Source organism: Dermacentor variabilis, chromosome 1, assembly GCF_050947875.1.
Source record: "Dermacentor variabilis isolate Ectoservices chromosome 1, ASM5094787v1, whole genome shotgun sequence".
Lineage (NCBI taxonomy): Eukaryota > Metazoa > Arthropoda > Arachnida > Ixodida > Ixodidae > Dermacentor > Dermacentor variabilis.
In genome coordinates this window covers 84,000,199-84,016,550 of record NC_134568.1, presented here as the reverse complement: position 1 = coordinate 84,016,550, position 16,352 = coordinate 84,000,199, and the positions used below count along the sequence as shown (strand labels likewise).

At 40.7% G+C, this 16,352-nt stretch overlaps 1 protein-coding gene across 4 annotated transcripts in view; it reads left to right on the top strand.

Annotated features, from left to right (window-relative positions):
- for (cGMP-dependent protein kinase for) overlaps nt 1–16,352 on the top strand; it is a 207,576-nt gene that overhangs the window by 171,179 nt on the left and 20,045 nt on the right. For all 4 annotated transcript variants that reach the window (XM_075690819.1, XM_075690791.1, XM_075690799.1 and 1 more), the window contains exons 4-12: nt 114–219; nt 897–960; nt 2,031–2,108; nt 3,004–3,110; nt 4,330–4,401; nt 6,071–6,148; nt 7,993–8,080; nt 9,254–9,393; nt 12,655–12,744. In XM_075690819.1, coding sequence (XP_075546934.1) covers nt 114–219; nt 897–960; nt 2,031–2,108; nt 3,004–3,110; nt 4,330–4,401; nt 6,071–6,148; nt 7,993–8,080; nt 9,254–9,393; nt 12,655–12,744 — 823 coding nt within the window. The remainder of the gene's footprint in view (nt 1–113; nt 220–896; nt 961–2,030; nt 2,109–3,003; nt 3,111–4,329; nt 4,402–6,070; nt 6,149–7,992; nt 8,081–9,253; nt 9,394–12,654; nt 12,745–16,352) is intronic.

Genomic DNA, 16,352 nt, shown 5'->3' with positions numbered 1-16,352 from the left:
GAACAGTCCCTCCAGCATGTAGAGCTCATTTTTATACTTCGTGATTTCAACTCGGGCCATGAGAAAAATATTTTCTTAGAGTAGTGTATTAATAGTTAGGTCACCTCTTGCAGCTATCAGTGATTGCAAGCTTTGGGCCATTGAAAGGCAATGCTTCCAGACCATCATGATGAGGACAGGCCTGGTTAGGCAGTCTGAATATACTGAATTTCTCAAAAGGTGAGTGTTGACTATGCACTTGAAATTCTCTTGCCCACCTTATTAATGACTAGCCATGATGACCAGCCATCTGCCTGAGTCATTGTGGGTTACCTCTAAAAGTAATTTTTGTTTACTAGGAATCCTTTGCCCGTTCCAGGGAAAATTAAAGCTTTCCATGTTATGGTTTCTGAAAACAAGTCTCCTGGTGTGATTGTCAGCCATAAAGTCTCTATAAGAAGAGCATTAATTCAAGAACTGCACTGTTTAGTAACATTGGAAGAATTGTTCATGTCTCTTTTCAAAGAAGCATTTTAGCTCACTAAAAGTAGCTTTTCTTGTACATAAAAATTTATAGCTGCTACCTTTTGATAGTCAGCAGCATGTTATGTTTCAGTAAGGCAGCACCGGTGAACCTGAAATATGAATGCTCCACGTTGGAATTGGCATCTGAGCCAGTATAATTCCAGCATTTGTGCTACACTATTTTAAAAATGGCCAGTACTGTGCACTTGGCAGACATCTGCTGAAGAAACAGTATGTTGCAAAGCTGCCAAACTGAGTTGTAATGGTTGCTAGGACAGTACTGAGATGTTGCCTCTGTGTAGCACAGTATACATGACAGCTTATGCATATTTTCTTACCATCACTCATATCATTGCACTTTGATAACACCATTCCTTGCCACTTTCTTCCAGTGTGCCTACTTTCAGGAAACTTCCGGAGGAAACCCTTGTCAAAATATCTGATGTTCTTGAAGAGGTATGTAGCCCTCCAATTTTACAGCCTGCAAAGCTGTGCCATTTGTTTACAGGATGTCTGCGGCTAATAAAGGAAATGAGAATTTCAACAATTGCATAGACTTCCCAGTCCCAATAGGTTCAGGTAACTAGTTAAAGAAACAGCGTGTGGTAGCATGGGTGAACTTTGACTTCCAAGCTAATTTGTTTACTTTGTGTTTTGTTAGAATATGTTCCTGTACATGAGACATGCAAATGGGTGTTAGAAGTGCTTAGTATAAATGAGGTGAATCTAGGTGATGGTAAGTAGGCTATTCAGTTTGTCCTCCATAACACGTACTCCATATCTGCTTAAGGGACCCCTTGCAAGGGTTAAGCATTGCAAACAAGTGAACCTAAGGCATAGATCATGTGATGATAATCGTGTCTGCAAAATATTATACCTAGGTGTGCCGCAAAAACAGAAGAAAGTTCTACTTAAAGCCTGTGCCTCCTTCTCAGAACAGCCCCCAAGGACGTCATTGCAGATCCCTACCTACTATGCCACAAGTCTCCAATGGTCCATCATAGATTATGGCACATTAAAAGCAACGTGCCTGAAACTGCTATCAGTAGGGCACAGCAAAGAAAAAAAATGGAAGGAAGGAAAAAAATGAGGAAGCAGTTCTTGTTATGCAGCATGACATGGGCTCTGCTCCAGCATAAGAGAAGCCAGGGGTGGAATTTATACTGCCTGCTATACCTTAGGAACCGCAGAAGCCACTGGAACACGTGCTATATGTTTATTAAATGTAGAGTATCAATTAATGTAGTAGAATCCCTTTTAGGTCTTCTTACTGCTCAAGGTAAAGAAAATAATTTATCTTGTCTTGGCACAAACTCTAGGCAGACTAAGGAATGGGTACCTTTTTCAATCTGCAGAAATATACAATGGATTACATCTATGTCGCAAAATAATGATAAAGGGTTTCTGGATTTTTTTTTCTTCGCTTCTCTGTGTTTTACATGCCATTAATCTCAATATATTTTTCTTGGTTTCTCTTTGTTGCACAGGCCACTAACGGCTCTCTCTCATTTATTACCTTCTTGCAGACTACTTATGCACAAGGTGACTATATCATCAGGCAAGGGGCTAGAGGTGACACTTTCTTCATCATCAGCAAAGGAACTGTACGTGTACTTCTTTTACATATTTCTGCTTACATTGTGTTGACAACCGCTTCAAAGCATGCTGTTATAGCAAAATGTAAAAAATTTAAAACAGTTGCATCTCCAGCTAAAAAATAAAACAAATGCATCGCACTGTTACTACGACTTTTGTTTTATCGGAGTTCCCATATGGAATGAGAAAAAGCAATATGTTTTGTCTCGTGAAATATATGTTGCAAGCATTCTTTTATTAGATAAATTTCAGAGTATTTCAAATCTGAATAATACAAGCTCGTAACATTTGTTCGAACCTTACTTTTTTATTCATATCAAATTATAGTGCATCACTACTGAAAGAAAATTTGCATCTTTTCATTTTATAATCAATCAAGCTTTAAATCAAGCTTTTCTTGTGCAGTATCTTGAACTAGGCAGGAGCCCTTTGTTTACTTCATAATTCAAGGCAAAACTGAAAACTGGTCAAGATCAACAGCAACTAGCGTATGAATAATTGCAATCTGCTGATTTTGACATGCAGGTATCCTTGCACAATGACTGCAGTGCTGCTAGCTGCTGTCACTCTTGTTGCAGCGGAGCTGCTCTGTTGAAGCACAGTGTTAGGAGGGTTCTGGCCATAGAGCTTTTGTGGACTCGCTGCCCGTGTTGTTATCAATAAGCCAGCACATTAATTACATTGTAGTATTCAGTCACAGTAGCTGCATTTATATCCTGCTCATTTGTGGTCATTGGCAAAGAGAAAGGATAGCCAATTGCAAAAAAAATGGGAAAGAAAAAGAAATTATTCCCCCTCACACATTCTCTCGGATACCCTCTCTTCTGGCCACTTAGTTGATAATTCTGAGATAAATTTCTGTGTTGGGGAAATGAGAGAGTTTTTGCCTCTTGGCTATGCCAGGTCAAGGTAACCAGGAAAGCACCCGAGGAGGCAGGTAGCACAGGAGAGGAGATCTTCATCAGGACATTACACAGGGGAGACTTCTTTGGAGAAAAAGCACTGCAAGGGTGAGTGTACTCTTGTGTTCTGCCCATACCTCTCTCTCTTTCTTCAAGGTGCCAACATCTGCTCTTGCTTTCTTTCTCTTTTACACATGCATGCTGACATGTTTTCTAGTTGATGTGTGATCCAGGTGAGTGTAGTCCTTACTGCTTGCAATTGTGCCATTCCACATCCATAGTGTCTGCTGATATAGTGTAATTATTTTTGCTTTGTTCTGTTGAGCTAAGGGCGCTGTGTTTTTCTGCTGTTGAGTCGAGCAGCCACGCCACATAGTCTGTGAACTCGACTTTCCTTTGTCCCGTGGTGGGAATGGGCGATGTGTTTTCATACTCAATCTGGTAAGCATAAAGTCAGTGTTTTTTCTCTTCTGTTTTCTGGAAGAAGACCACAGCATAGATATTCACATGCATATTCAGTTGTTTTACATGATAACTTAACTGTTGAAGGAAATTTCTACTGCTATGTTTCTTGCCATTATGTTTGTTTGAATTTGTTGTGGCTTCTGTCAAGATCATGAGTGCTTTCAATAAAGTCCAGATTTTTTTATGTTTTCCTGTCATTTCTTTTTTGTTAGAAAACTTAAAGGTATAACTATGAATAACATGAGTATGTTCCCTGCTGTGATCAATTCTTTCACTTGTGGGATTAATGGCATAGATGTACAAATGTAAAGCATAATCCTGACTGTGGCATTTGCAGTGCTTGATGAAGTTGCAATGCAAGACTCTTGTTCTAGAATTTTGGCTAAAGCATCCTTGCTTCTTCAATGTATACCACAACATTATTCTGAAGTTCCCCACTATAGTATTCTGCACAGAGTATAATAAATAGATGTGTGGCTGCTTCATAATTTTAAGGCCTGAGTTTATTAGTAATTATTACTGTTAGTAATGGAAACTCTTCCAAAAGTGTTCACAGTGCTAAGTGATGTATGTTGAGTATTCCCTGTGTGGTTTATGAGCTGTGTGTTTGGAAAGTGTGGCCTTGTACAGTTGATATGTAAGAAATATTAGCCTTGAAACTGCACTATCTTGGCTATAGGGTTTTATGATATCTTAAGAAAAATGCGTACAACTGTCATCCCAGCATTTGATAGCGGCCCCTCAGTGCTTATGTGCAACTTGTTTTCTTCATTTTTGCTTTCACTTTCCTGTCATGATGTGTCATTTCCATAATGTAGTTGCACTTTTCTCCTATGTCATTTCGCTGCATTCTTTTCTGCAGTGAAGAATGTCGTACAGCCAACATAATAGCAGACGATCCCGAGGGTGTGACATGTCTAGTCATCGACAGAGAGTAAGCATGCATGTTTACTTTCTTGCTTACCCCTAAGCACTTTCTATTTTTATACTTCTTTAGCTACAAATTTTATGCAAATTGCTTGGACTGAACCTACAGTTATTTAGCCGGTCGCTGTGTGCCCGTGCACGTTTGCCAGTAACCATAGAGACATTTATAAACAATACAGGTATTTGGTAATGAAGGTCTAGAGCACATACGGAAGCATATGGGCATGTAGATGCAAAGCACTGTGAAAGTCAAATGCAGGTAAGTTCAAGTATAACAGTTTAAGATATCACTGAATTCAAAGGCAAATTGTCATTGGGCAGAATGTTCACAAATACTTTATTGCTCACACATAGTGTCATGAGCCAGTTTTGTTTTCCTTTCCATGGGGGATGTGTTTTCATACTCAATATGGTGAGCATATTGTCACAGTGTTTTTCCTCCTCCCATTTCTGGGAGAAGGCTGCAGCATAGATATTCACTTGCATATTCAGTTGTTTCACATGGTAGCTTAACTGTTGAAGGGAATTTCTACTGCTGTGTTGCTTGCCATTATGTTTGTTTGAATGTGTACTGGTTTCTGTCTAGATTATGTCGCTCCAGCTTATATGGGCCTTTTATGATGCAAAAGATTTATAGGGTTGCTAAAAGCAAAACACTAAAACTTATAGAACATTCTTTCATAATTCCTATTTTGTTAACTTCGCAGTAAGGAGTTCATTACTAGAAGAGAAAGTGAAGACCAAAATTTTCTGCCGAAATCTCAGAGTCACTATGTCAGTGTAACATAAGAAATTTCAAACTTATTTTCTCATATTTGGACCATTGTGGTACAGTAAAAGTTTTCTAAACTTGCTAAGTTCAGTCTTTTGATCCTTAAGAATACAGTGTAGTCCATCTTTAAAGGTAAAAAATTAACTACGCTTGAAAATACACCATCAGAATCCACATCACTACCACCTGGTAAGGGAACTACAGAGTGGCGTTGCCACATGTCTTCCTTTCTAGCATCTTTTCTGGCTTATCAAGCTTCCTTTTGCAGTAATAGTGGGTCTTTTGACATAGTTACAGCTATACTTAATTTCTTTTTAGTGTCCCTTTAATTATGGCCATTGCATTATGTCGCCCATTAAAGTGTGAGTTGAATTAACTGTAATAAACTTTAACGAGACTACTTCATGCATTGGTAAATTTTACTACTCGATCAAATACACTAGTGTGCATAAATGGGGCCTAAACCCTGTGAGTCTCTGTACGTGTACTCTTGTCGATTCAGTCAGAGATGTTTTGTGAGACTGACTGCTATGCGTTTGCTGGATTGCATCTTCTACAACTGTTTGCCATGTATATCAAAAGCAGCTTTTTGATACACTTTCACTCATGCAGGGGGCAAGTATGCTTGGGTTGACACAGGCATGCAAGTCAATTTAGCGGTGCCCGCTTGCTAAACGGCCAACCAGTGTGGCCATTCGGGAAATCTTTAAACACGCTTAGCATAAGAAGCCTGACATGAGTGCACTGCAGTGTCATGATATTTGCTGTTCCAGCAGAAACATTCCAGTGTGTTTAGGAGTAGGGGGGGGGGGGTCATGTATTTCCTATTATACTGTCATATCACGGGATTAAAATTGACTTGTTTTAATATATTTGGAACACCATTTTCTTGCTTTCCCTGCAGCTCCTTCAACCAGCTGATGAGCAACATTGATGAGATCAGAGGCAAGCAGTATGACGAGGATGTTGGTGCAAGGCAGAGGTGGGCTATTTTTCTCCTAGCTGCTCTTCTTTTGTATCATTGAAGCATGCTGTTGCTTTTAAAAGTTACTCATAAATCACTTATCAACCCAGAAGCGCAGCATGTTCTCAACATATTCTTCTATTCTATTGCATGTCACACGCTATATGAGGCTGCTGTTGTGTGATAGCTTCTAATGGCCTTCAGGCATTTAAACCTGTTACTTCTAAAAACATTTAATGCACCTTAGTATATCTACAGGGTGTCCCAGCGAGCTTTACCCAGAGTTTAAAAATATACAAATGCCACATAGCTGGACAGAACCAAGGTAATGTTGTTTGCCGTCGTTTGGAGATACTCAAATTAGTTTTTTCATTCATCCTAATTAGATAATTAGTATTAATTAATTTATTAACTTCTCAAATATTATAATTAGAGGAAAAGTGTCAGTGAGAAAATTGTAGAGCGACATGAAAAACTCCAGATACACCTTTCTGTTGCTCAATACTTGCTACATAAAAGTGTTTTTCCCAGCGTGAAAGAAGCCTGCAAATGCACGCAAAATTGCTGTGCAACTGGCCGCTCGAAAGCACTTTGCGTGTATTTGCGGGCTTCTTTCAAGCTCAGGAAAAACGTTTTTATGCAGCAACGTATTCTGCAAAAGAAAGCTGTATCAGTGGTTTTTCATGTTGCTCTACAATTTTCTTACTGACACTTTTCATCTAATTACAATATTTGAGAAGTTTATTAAGTAAGGTTAATTGTCTAATTAGGCGGGATGAAAAAAACAATTTGTTTATCTCCAAGCAACAGCAAGCAACATTACCTTGGTTCTGTACAGCTATGTGGCATTCGCAAATTTTTAAACTCTTAAGTTAGCGGGACATCCTGTATAAAATGCCAAATGGTGTACCTTCTGCTGATGATGTTGCTTCACAAATTAAGCTCACACCAGTCTTTTGTTTATTGCACACAGCTAATCTGCTGATTGTTAACAAATGTATTGGTTGGCCACCTATCGAATCTATTAACAAGGCCCATCACATAGAAACGAAAAGGGCTTCAATAAAAAATGTGCTAGCTTACTGCTTGTGTCATGTATAGTTTCCATCTTTGGAACTAAATAACTGACAGACTCTTTGACCAAGACTGCATTTTGTAGCTGGTTGCTGCTTTGTGGCCCACATGCAAACTTCACTCATTCAGTGCAAACTTTAGAACGTACACTGCAGGCACGCATGTGCAGAGTTATGCAGTATGTCTGTTGTAGTTCTTTTGAAAAATAGTTGCCAGGTGGTAACTTTAAGCAACTAACTGCAGTTGGCTTTTTTTCGTACATTCTTCTACAACCATCCAATAACAGAAGAGCCCCTTAAATGAATATTTACATAAATTTTCATAATTTAATTAATTAGCCAACTGAAGGTATATTACAAAAGCTACTCTGATATGTTCAAGATGACTGATAATCATGCATTCTTGGTTTCCCCTGTAACATATCATTTTGTTAAGAGTTTCGTTCAAACCACACGCAACACCTTCTGTGCAACCATGCAGCGGACCCCTGCCATGCCTTCATTTCATTGTTTACGTGTAAGCATTGCAGTGATCAAAAGGTAGGAGCAGTTATTATATAGATTTTTATATTGCTATGTGTGTCATGAAGTTTAATTGTTCTAATTTACTGCCCTACTTGCTTTGATGCTTTCTTTGGAAACCTGTCATAAGGGTAAGCATGTCACATTATGTGAAAACTGTTGAATTTTTTAAACAGTTTTATAGTGTTTTCTGTTGGTATGGTGTATGTCACTATACTGAGTTTCTTTCTTTTTCTTTTTTTTTTTTGTTATTTCTTTTATGAACAGGATCAATGAAGAGTTTGCAAACTTGAAGCTGAGTGATCTCCGTGTGATAGCCACACTGGGAGTTGGTGGCTTTGGCCGGGTTGAACTGGTAAGAAAAAATTACCAAGCTAAGCATCTTTATTTAAATATTGATGTCAAGTTAGGCATCTGTTTATAGAAAAACTTGTTCAACTTTTGCACCCTGAAAAATATCCTACATCAAGAAATGACATCACATATATTGGATGGGCAACAAATGCAGTCATTTGGTTTCATGCCATGAATAGACTGAGCCAACTGTCAGCCTCGCTTGACAGTGCTCTCCGCACAGTGTGCTACCACTTCTGCGAGTCTCTCTTCCATGCACAGTTTACATAGTGTGCCTGTTACAGTGCGCTAGTAAAGAAAAAATGCTGCAATTATTTCTCTATGAGAGTACAAAACTACCATGACTGAACCTTCCAAAATGTTGTTATGACATAATGCTGGTTCACAGGCAGAAACAATAGCCAAAAGTATGATTACCCGCCGTGGTTGCTCAGTGGCTATGGTGTTGGGCTGCTGAGCACGAGGTTGCGGGATCGAATCCCAGCCACGGCGGCCGCATTTCGATGGAGGCGAAATGTGAAAACGCCCATGTACTTAGATTTAGGTGCACGTTAAAGAACCCCAGGTGGTCAAAATTTCCGGAGTCCTCCACTACGGCGTGCCTCATAATCAGAAAGTGGTTTTGGCACGTTAAGCCCCATAATTTAAATAGAAAGATAAGTATGATTAAGAATAAAATAGTATTAGGCGAACTTGTGCCTCAGAAGCAGGGCAACTCTTGGGGGACAACTAAAGTGGCAAGCATAGTCGGCAGCTATCAAATCAAATCACTTTCCTCAAGTTTATCAGCTATTTGTACATTCATTTATGCACACTCCACAGCAATCAGTGGCACTCGTTTCGGCTCAAAATTTTACTATTATGTTCGAAACATGTACATTCTGATGATGATGGTTCATCGTATGATCAAAGCGACGGCAATTTTCGCAAAGTTTCTGATAATGCAAACATGTCTTTCTCAAGAGAAATAATGATGATAGTTGGGTAAAAGTAGGCACAAGCAGGGGAAAGTGAAGCAGTGAATGTATAACAGTATGGTAGCATTTAGAGATTGTCAGATTAAGTCTGTAAAAACAAGTGTGCAAAAAGCGATTTCTAGAAGCAGGCATGAGCCTATATGTACTTTGTTGTTAACTCAGTTTGACATCGCCATATTTGTTTTTTGTGTTTTTAGGTACAAAGCATGCAAGACCCGATGCGTTCATTTGCACTTAAAGTCATGAAAAAGGCACAGATTGTGGAGACAAGACAACAGCAGCATATCATGTCCGAGAAGATGATTCTCGAGGAAGCCAATTGTGACTTCATCATAAAGTAAGCTACAGCTTCACTTAGTACTGTTTATTGCGAGCAAACAAATGCTTCTTCACTATGTATACACATTACTCGTGAACACCATGTATTAGTATTCAAGATTTGTATGCAACAACACGAAAGGATCATTTTTAGAGTTTGTTAATCTGAAATTCTCAGTAGAGCAGAGCTACCAAATTTTCAGGCAATATAGGTCACATCTTTCCCTGTGCTGTCAGTTCAACTACCATTTGTCAGTACAGTTTTTTTACAGGAATTCTCACATGTGGGCCCACAACTTTACCTTTTGGTCTTTCTAGAACAGATATCAGCCACTGCCTGTCAGACTTGGAGCTAAACAAAAATGATTTACAGTCGAACCCACTTATAACAATATCGGTTTTAACAATATATCGGTTGTAACAATGAGCAGCTGCTGCACCATCAACTTTTGTATGTTTTCCATGGTGAAATAACCTGCTTACTACAATGCTCTCCCATGCATCATTATCGGTTATAACGATGAAGTCTGGCTACTGGGTGTCTGTGCCGATAGGTAATAAAATGCGAAATCCTTGAAAATAAAAAATAAGAAGAGAAATTCAAGCCACTGCACGATAGCCCACTGCCCCAAAAGCTGCCGCACGCTCATTTTCCAGCCTTCTCCGCATCACCAGCCTTGTGCGCCTCTATCGCGTCGCCCTTCCACCCCTCTGAATGCAAATTGGCTGTGCCCATAGCTCTATGCCGCACCACCCTCCAAAACATGAATAGACGGCACCATCTGTGCAGCTCCCAGATTGCTCACTGGCTCCTCATTCTGCACAATTCTGCCAACGGATTAGGTCGCTCGTGCTCGTCTTTGTTGGTTGCGTCAAACTCATTTTTGGCCATGTTGTTTATCGGCCTCGTTTGACTCACTGCCGCAATGGAAGATGGCTGATCTGCCCCCTGATAATCGCCAATGCATGAAGTTTCCAGAGAAACGAAAGCGCACTGCTATAAGTTTGGAAACTAAGTACTCCTAACCGATAAGGCCATCGTCACGAAACGTGCTTGCATCAGATATCGACGGCGACGACAGCAGTGATGTCGCGGTAAGATAGGCTGCCTTAACTTTGTCCTCAAAGGAGGCCTGGCAGCTGATTTAGTCCCTCCGGGGCTTCATTTTCGTGAGGAACCTTCCGCTGCACTGCGTGGAGCACCTGAATGCCTTGGAGAAGGATGTCGGCCTGCTCCGTGTAAAGCAAGCAAGACCGACAGACATGGGGTTTTCTCATGCAAGCCAGTGAAAAGTTATGTGGGTGGTGAGATGCTTGTGGGGATCTCCAGTATTTCTTAAGAATTTCTCAAGCTAAGTGGTTGCTGTGGGAACCTTTTCACATTCTTTAAAAGGCCCTTTTTGGGGCCACCAAAGGGATGCCTCGGCAGAGCTTGCATATTGCTTGCTGCTGGTGACCCCTCTTTGCAGTTGTTATAGCAGTGCCATTCTTGATTGTTGACAGCCGTGGCCTGTTGCAAGCGATCGGAGCATGCTGGAAGCAGAGTTAAGCAGTTAAATGAGTAAACACAATTAGCAACCGGATGGAGGAAAGTGGTGGGGAGGGGCACTGGCCTCCCTGCCATTATAGTTTTCCCACAACAGCTCCGCCATCCCTGTTTTTATTTTTTGCATGCAACCCAGTTATAACAATTATCAGTTATAACAATGGAATTTTCATGGAATAGTGAATATTGTTATAAGTGAGTTAGACTGTGTATGTGTTTTCATTTCACCAAAAATTTACAAGTTGAAATCGGAACATGTGCTCTATCGCATTTCTAAATTCATATAGGTAAGCCATGATTTATGTTTCAACATAGAGTCATACCTGATGCATGTTCAGCAAATGGTTATGCATCATTATGACACCATACAATCTTGTCGTTGGTGTGAATGTGATTCAAGCTATTTGTTTAACTCCTTCCTCTCTTTGCCATAGGATATTGTTTGATTTCAATACTGCCTTCTGAACACATTGCCAAGCATTCACTCTAACTATCTTTTACAAGGACTATGTATTATGCACCGCAAGGCTTGAACACTGCACTTTCAGTTTTGGCCACATTTTGCTTCTGAGCAGTCTCAAAAAAACAATACTTCAATTGCAGTATCATCTAAATTGGTTTTCAGCACTTTACATACTCCTGTAATCAAATAATGAAGAATGTGGACTTAGGCTATTGCAGCTCCGTGATCTTTAAATGAGAGCAGCAGGGAAGACTCAGCATATTGCATTGGGTTACCTGAAGTTCAGTTCTGGCTGCTGTACAACTTTACTGAGGCCTCAAACTTCAGCATATGCTCTGGTGTGAACATTGTTTTCATTCTTACATTCTATTAATATAGAGTGCAATTTCATTTGTGCTCCCATTAAGTTGTTTTTATTCATTGTGGTTTCAAAATTTATGTACAAGGTATTATGTGATATATGCTTCCTGTTGTGTGGAGTTTTCACCCTGTAAAGAGCCTGTGTTGATTTCACCTCAACCCTCTGTAGTAGCTTGCCGATTGCTTCAATATAGCTTTGTGCAAACAGGCCTAGTATTTGTTTGCCATGCCAAGATAGCATCCAGCGGCTGTTGCACTAGCTAAAGGTGCCTGGTGGGCCCAGATTGGTTTCTGTGAGAAGCTGATCGAGAATGATTGGTCAAGTATGAGAAGGTTTGTAGGTATTGCCTGCCCTTACAGACATTGCTTCAAAATCCTAAAAAACTGCGGAACAAAAGTAACTAGAAGTTATGCTACAAGTTATCAAAACGAATGTATTATACAAGGTTAGTTATGTTTATCTCTCTCTCAGCTTTCTCAGGTGAGTAATTGCCCACATTTCATGAGCATCACCCGCAACATCATCGGGAATAACTTTTCTGGCATATAATTAAGGTAGCAAAGTTGAACATGTTGGGCAAAGCACAAATTTCGCACATATTAAACTTTCTTTACTTCTGGTATTCAGTACAATCTCAAATTTGTGTTTTAGTAATGTTGGTTTATGTTTTTATTTCTTTATTGGAAGTTTTGGGAAAACTTCAGAAGCCTTTTGTCTGATATTGCTTCTGTTTTTCTTCCATACAAAACACGAAGCTAAAATGCAATATATCGCTGTATATGTTTTGGCTAATATTTATTTAGGTAAGAAGTTAAAAAATAAGCATTGAAAATTAATGTAAGCTTTGTGTTTGAAGCTTGCTCTGAAAAGGCCCTTTATCATAAAGCCGATTATCTCTTCTGTACTGCAGGTTATACAAGACATTCAAGGACAGAAAGTACCTGTACATGCTGCTTGAGCCATGTCTAGGGGGAGAGCTGTGGACCATCCTTCGAGACCGGTCAGTGGTGCAGTCTCTTGCACCATGCAGAGTAGCCAAAGTTTACATTTGTTGGCACATGTAAAGTGCCAATAAATGCAAAATGCAAAGCGAGGTTCCTCTCACTTTTCTTTCTTTTGTATGCACAATGTGTAAGGTTCCTTTTTTTTTCCCTGTTTAAGACTAGGTTACCTCTATTTTAAGGATCCTGTGATGGGGCACTTTAATATAGCTGGAAAGCTGCTTTGTGGCTAAGTCTTCATTGGATTACGAGCATACCTCATATTTGCAGTGTGTAGACTTTAGAAACATATGCTTAGCCCTTTAAATGCTGTGGATGAGTCTTACTCGGTTTCAATTTTTTTTTTTTGCAATTAGTGTCAAGGACGAGTCTGTCTCATCCATGTGTCTGGGCGTTCTGTCTGAGTGCCAGTAATGGGTCGGGCTGGGGAAGTTTGGCGGGTTCAGCCTCCCCTGCCCCCGAGATTTTCTGACGAACCCACCTTCCCCCTTTCCCACAGAACAAAGTTTCAGGAGATGGGCTTTGAAAGAGGGACATGGATAAAACGGAAAGCTTGAATGTGAGGTGGGGGGTTGCCATGGGGGTGATCCCCTCTCCCATGCACAGAACATTGCTGCCCCAATCATGGCCGCGCCTCTATCCACATCATCTTAACCATAACTGCTGAGGGGGATCAGTGCTAAAAGTTCCACATACAGATAAAGATGGGATGAACATATGCACAAAACTTGGGAGCATTGTTGCTCCCCACCAGGCCTTCATGTTGTCGAAGAGCTTCTCATTTCTGGTACTTGACCGAATCGTCAACCACGCTGTGCGGAAGAAAAGCATGCTGAAAATAATGCGACTTGCTCTTTCCCCATATTTTCTTGCGTTTCAAGTCAAGTACACAATCTCACAAACTCGCCCAAATTTCAGCTCTTATTTGCTAGTCTAGGATACGTATGATAAACACCCCACACCCCCTTTTTAAAGCAAAGCTTTCTTTGTCTCTTCCTTCGACTTTCCCACTGCTGCTGCTGCTGCTGTCTGGCACACCGTGTTGGGGGGGTGGTTCAGAGCTTGTGCATACATGACAGGAGCAGGGCAGAGAGGAAAGGCGACTCGAGAAACTCGTTTGGACCTTTGCACCACGTCGAATGTACACAATGCCCTCTGGAGCTCCCTGGGCATTGCCACGTTAGCCTCTCAACAGTGGCAATTATGACTTAGAAGGGTGGTGCGAGCTAGTTGGTACAGGACGTTCATATTAAACAGTGTCAAAAAATAAAGAAACACACAGACAAAGAAGAGCACAGGACCAGCGCTGTCCTGTGCTCTTCCTTGCCTGTGTTTTTTTTTTTTTTTTTTGGTGCTGTTTAAAATGAATGAGCTCTAATTATCCATGACTGCCCGCAAAAGCATCGCAAAAATTGCAGCGCTTATCTTTCTACTAAAGTGCAAGTCCAAAGGGAAGCTAGATAGAATGTTAGAGAGGAGGTGGAGAGGAGGCAGAGAATGGGGTAGGACCTACGCAGCCTCGAAATGAATGAATAACAGCCTTGCCGCTCTTCGCTTGCAGTTCCCATACAAGGCAGGGGAGGGGGCGGGGGGTAAGAAGGCAAGCAAACACTGCTACTGTAGACATGACTGGTGGACGCAGGCAAATAGGATAAATTAAGTTCAAGGTACAGTACAGTATGTTTCTGCTATTTCTGAAAAATAAACACCACGCAAATTTGTCGAGTGGACAACTTTCACAGGGCGGGCAGAAGCAGAGTCGCATTAAAGCACACCGTAGGGTCTAGGTGACGCTACGGAAGTTGTCACACATCAAATCAACACTTCTCTACCCGGCGTGGTAGCTTTGCAGCTATGGCTTTGCTCGAGGTTGCGGGTTTGATCCCGACCGTGGCAGCCGCATTTCCACGGGGACGAAATAAAAAATGCTCATGCACTTAGATTTTGGGACACTTTAAAGAACCGCAACAATGTCAAAATTAGTCCGGAGTCTGTATTGTTGGACTCCATGTTGTTGGACTCACCTGTTGTACTAGACATTGGGGAAATTAAACATTTGCTGTCAACATTCGCCTGCGCATAAAAGGCATCAAGAACAAAGTTGGTGGATAATTATGGACATAGTGAGAGCAACTTGTTATGGTCCGATCGCTCAACACCAGACAGCCATGGCCAATCACGTAGCTGAGGCTCACCTACCCCATCGTAACATATGTTGCTTGCTGCAGAGAGCCCATCCTAACTAAACGTCTCGGCAACTTTCAGAATAACAGGGTTTACGAGATGGACACTTCCAAATATCTCGGAGCTACTGGCCCCTAATTTACTGTGGACTACGGATGCTGTAATTTTCACAAAGGCTTCTAAACGGGAAGCAGCTGCTGCTTCGGACTGTCTGCCTCATCGATTCCCAAGTGGGATCAAATAACAGTGTGCATCACGTGATGACTGAAATATCATGATCACAAGTTACTTCCAAACATCTCTTCAAACAAGTTGGACAGCAGGTCACTGAAAGTCAGTGAAAGTTGCATGATATGATACTATCGAAGTTCTAGCGCAATGCTTCATTGCTGTAGCTTTAAATCTAGAATAAGAGCATGTCCACAACACTGAAAGCGCATTTGACTGATAGGTGACTTGCAAGGTAGTGCGCACCCTCTGCCGTACGTAGCCGTGGCTGTACCTCGCACTAGAAGATCTGGCTGGAAAACAATGGCAAACCCCACTGTTACCTGGGCTGCAACAAGTCTGGCCTGAAAACAGGAACACACATGATAGTGCACTGTCTTGTTTTTGTTTGGCCACATATTTAGCACTGTTCATTTTTCCAAGTCATGTACCAGCTGGGTCATCGACCTACATTATATAAAGGCATCAATTCATAAACTAAATGTTACCTTTTTTTATATCCTGATTTTTAAATATATAGCATAAGGATGATAACATAATTTCATGCGAAGTGGCTGCACACCTTAGCAATAAAAAAACTTTTGTCAGGAATTATGCAAAGCATTGTTTTGGCAACACAAAAACGTGCGTCCTCGTTGTTAAAGCATTCTTGTCCAGTTTGTCTTTGCGTGGTGTACGACCTCCATAGATAGACATGTATGTATATATATATACAATAGAGAGAGAGAGTAGGTGGCAGAGAACCCCCCCCCCCCCAAAATGAATTTCTGGCTACCCCACTGACTCACATGTTGCTGCACCCGTCGTGAAAAGGGGCTTTCATTTGACTGAGTCATCAAACCCTGAAAATAACATGATTTGCCTCTGCATGAAAGCATTGACAGTCATGGCAATGTTTTCTGTGATATAAACACATCCAGTAACTCTGATGTCGCTGACTATGACAATATGTAGCTCTGAAATGGCGTGGCAATGAACGAAGTTAAATTGACAGAACCTTCTGCCATTGCCTAAATTTGTGTGTTTTAAGACATAAGTTCAGAATTTACTATCCACATGTCATATATATTTCGAATCTGCAAGAAGTTTGCTTTCCGGGTGTGCAATAAAATAAAGAATGTAATTTTCTGAATGCATCTTGCATTTTTTGCCGGCACCTAAAGTTTAGCTATGTCAGCCTTATAGGTGGATTAGA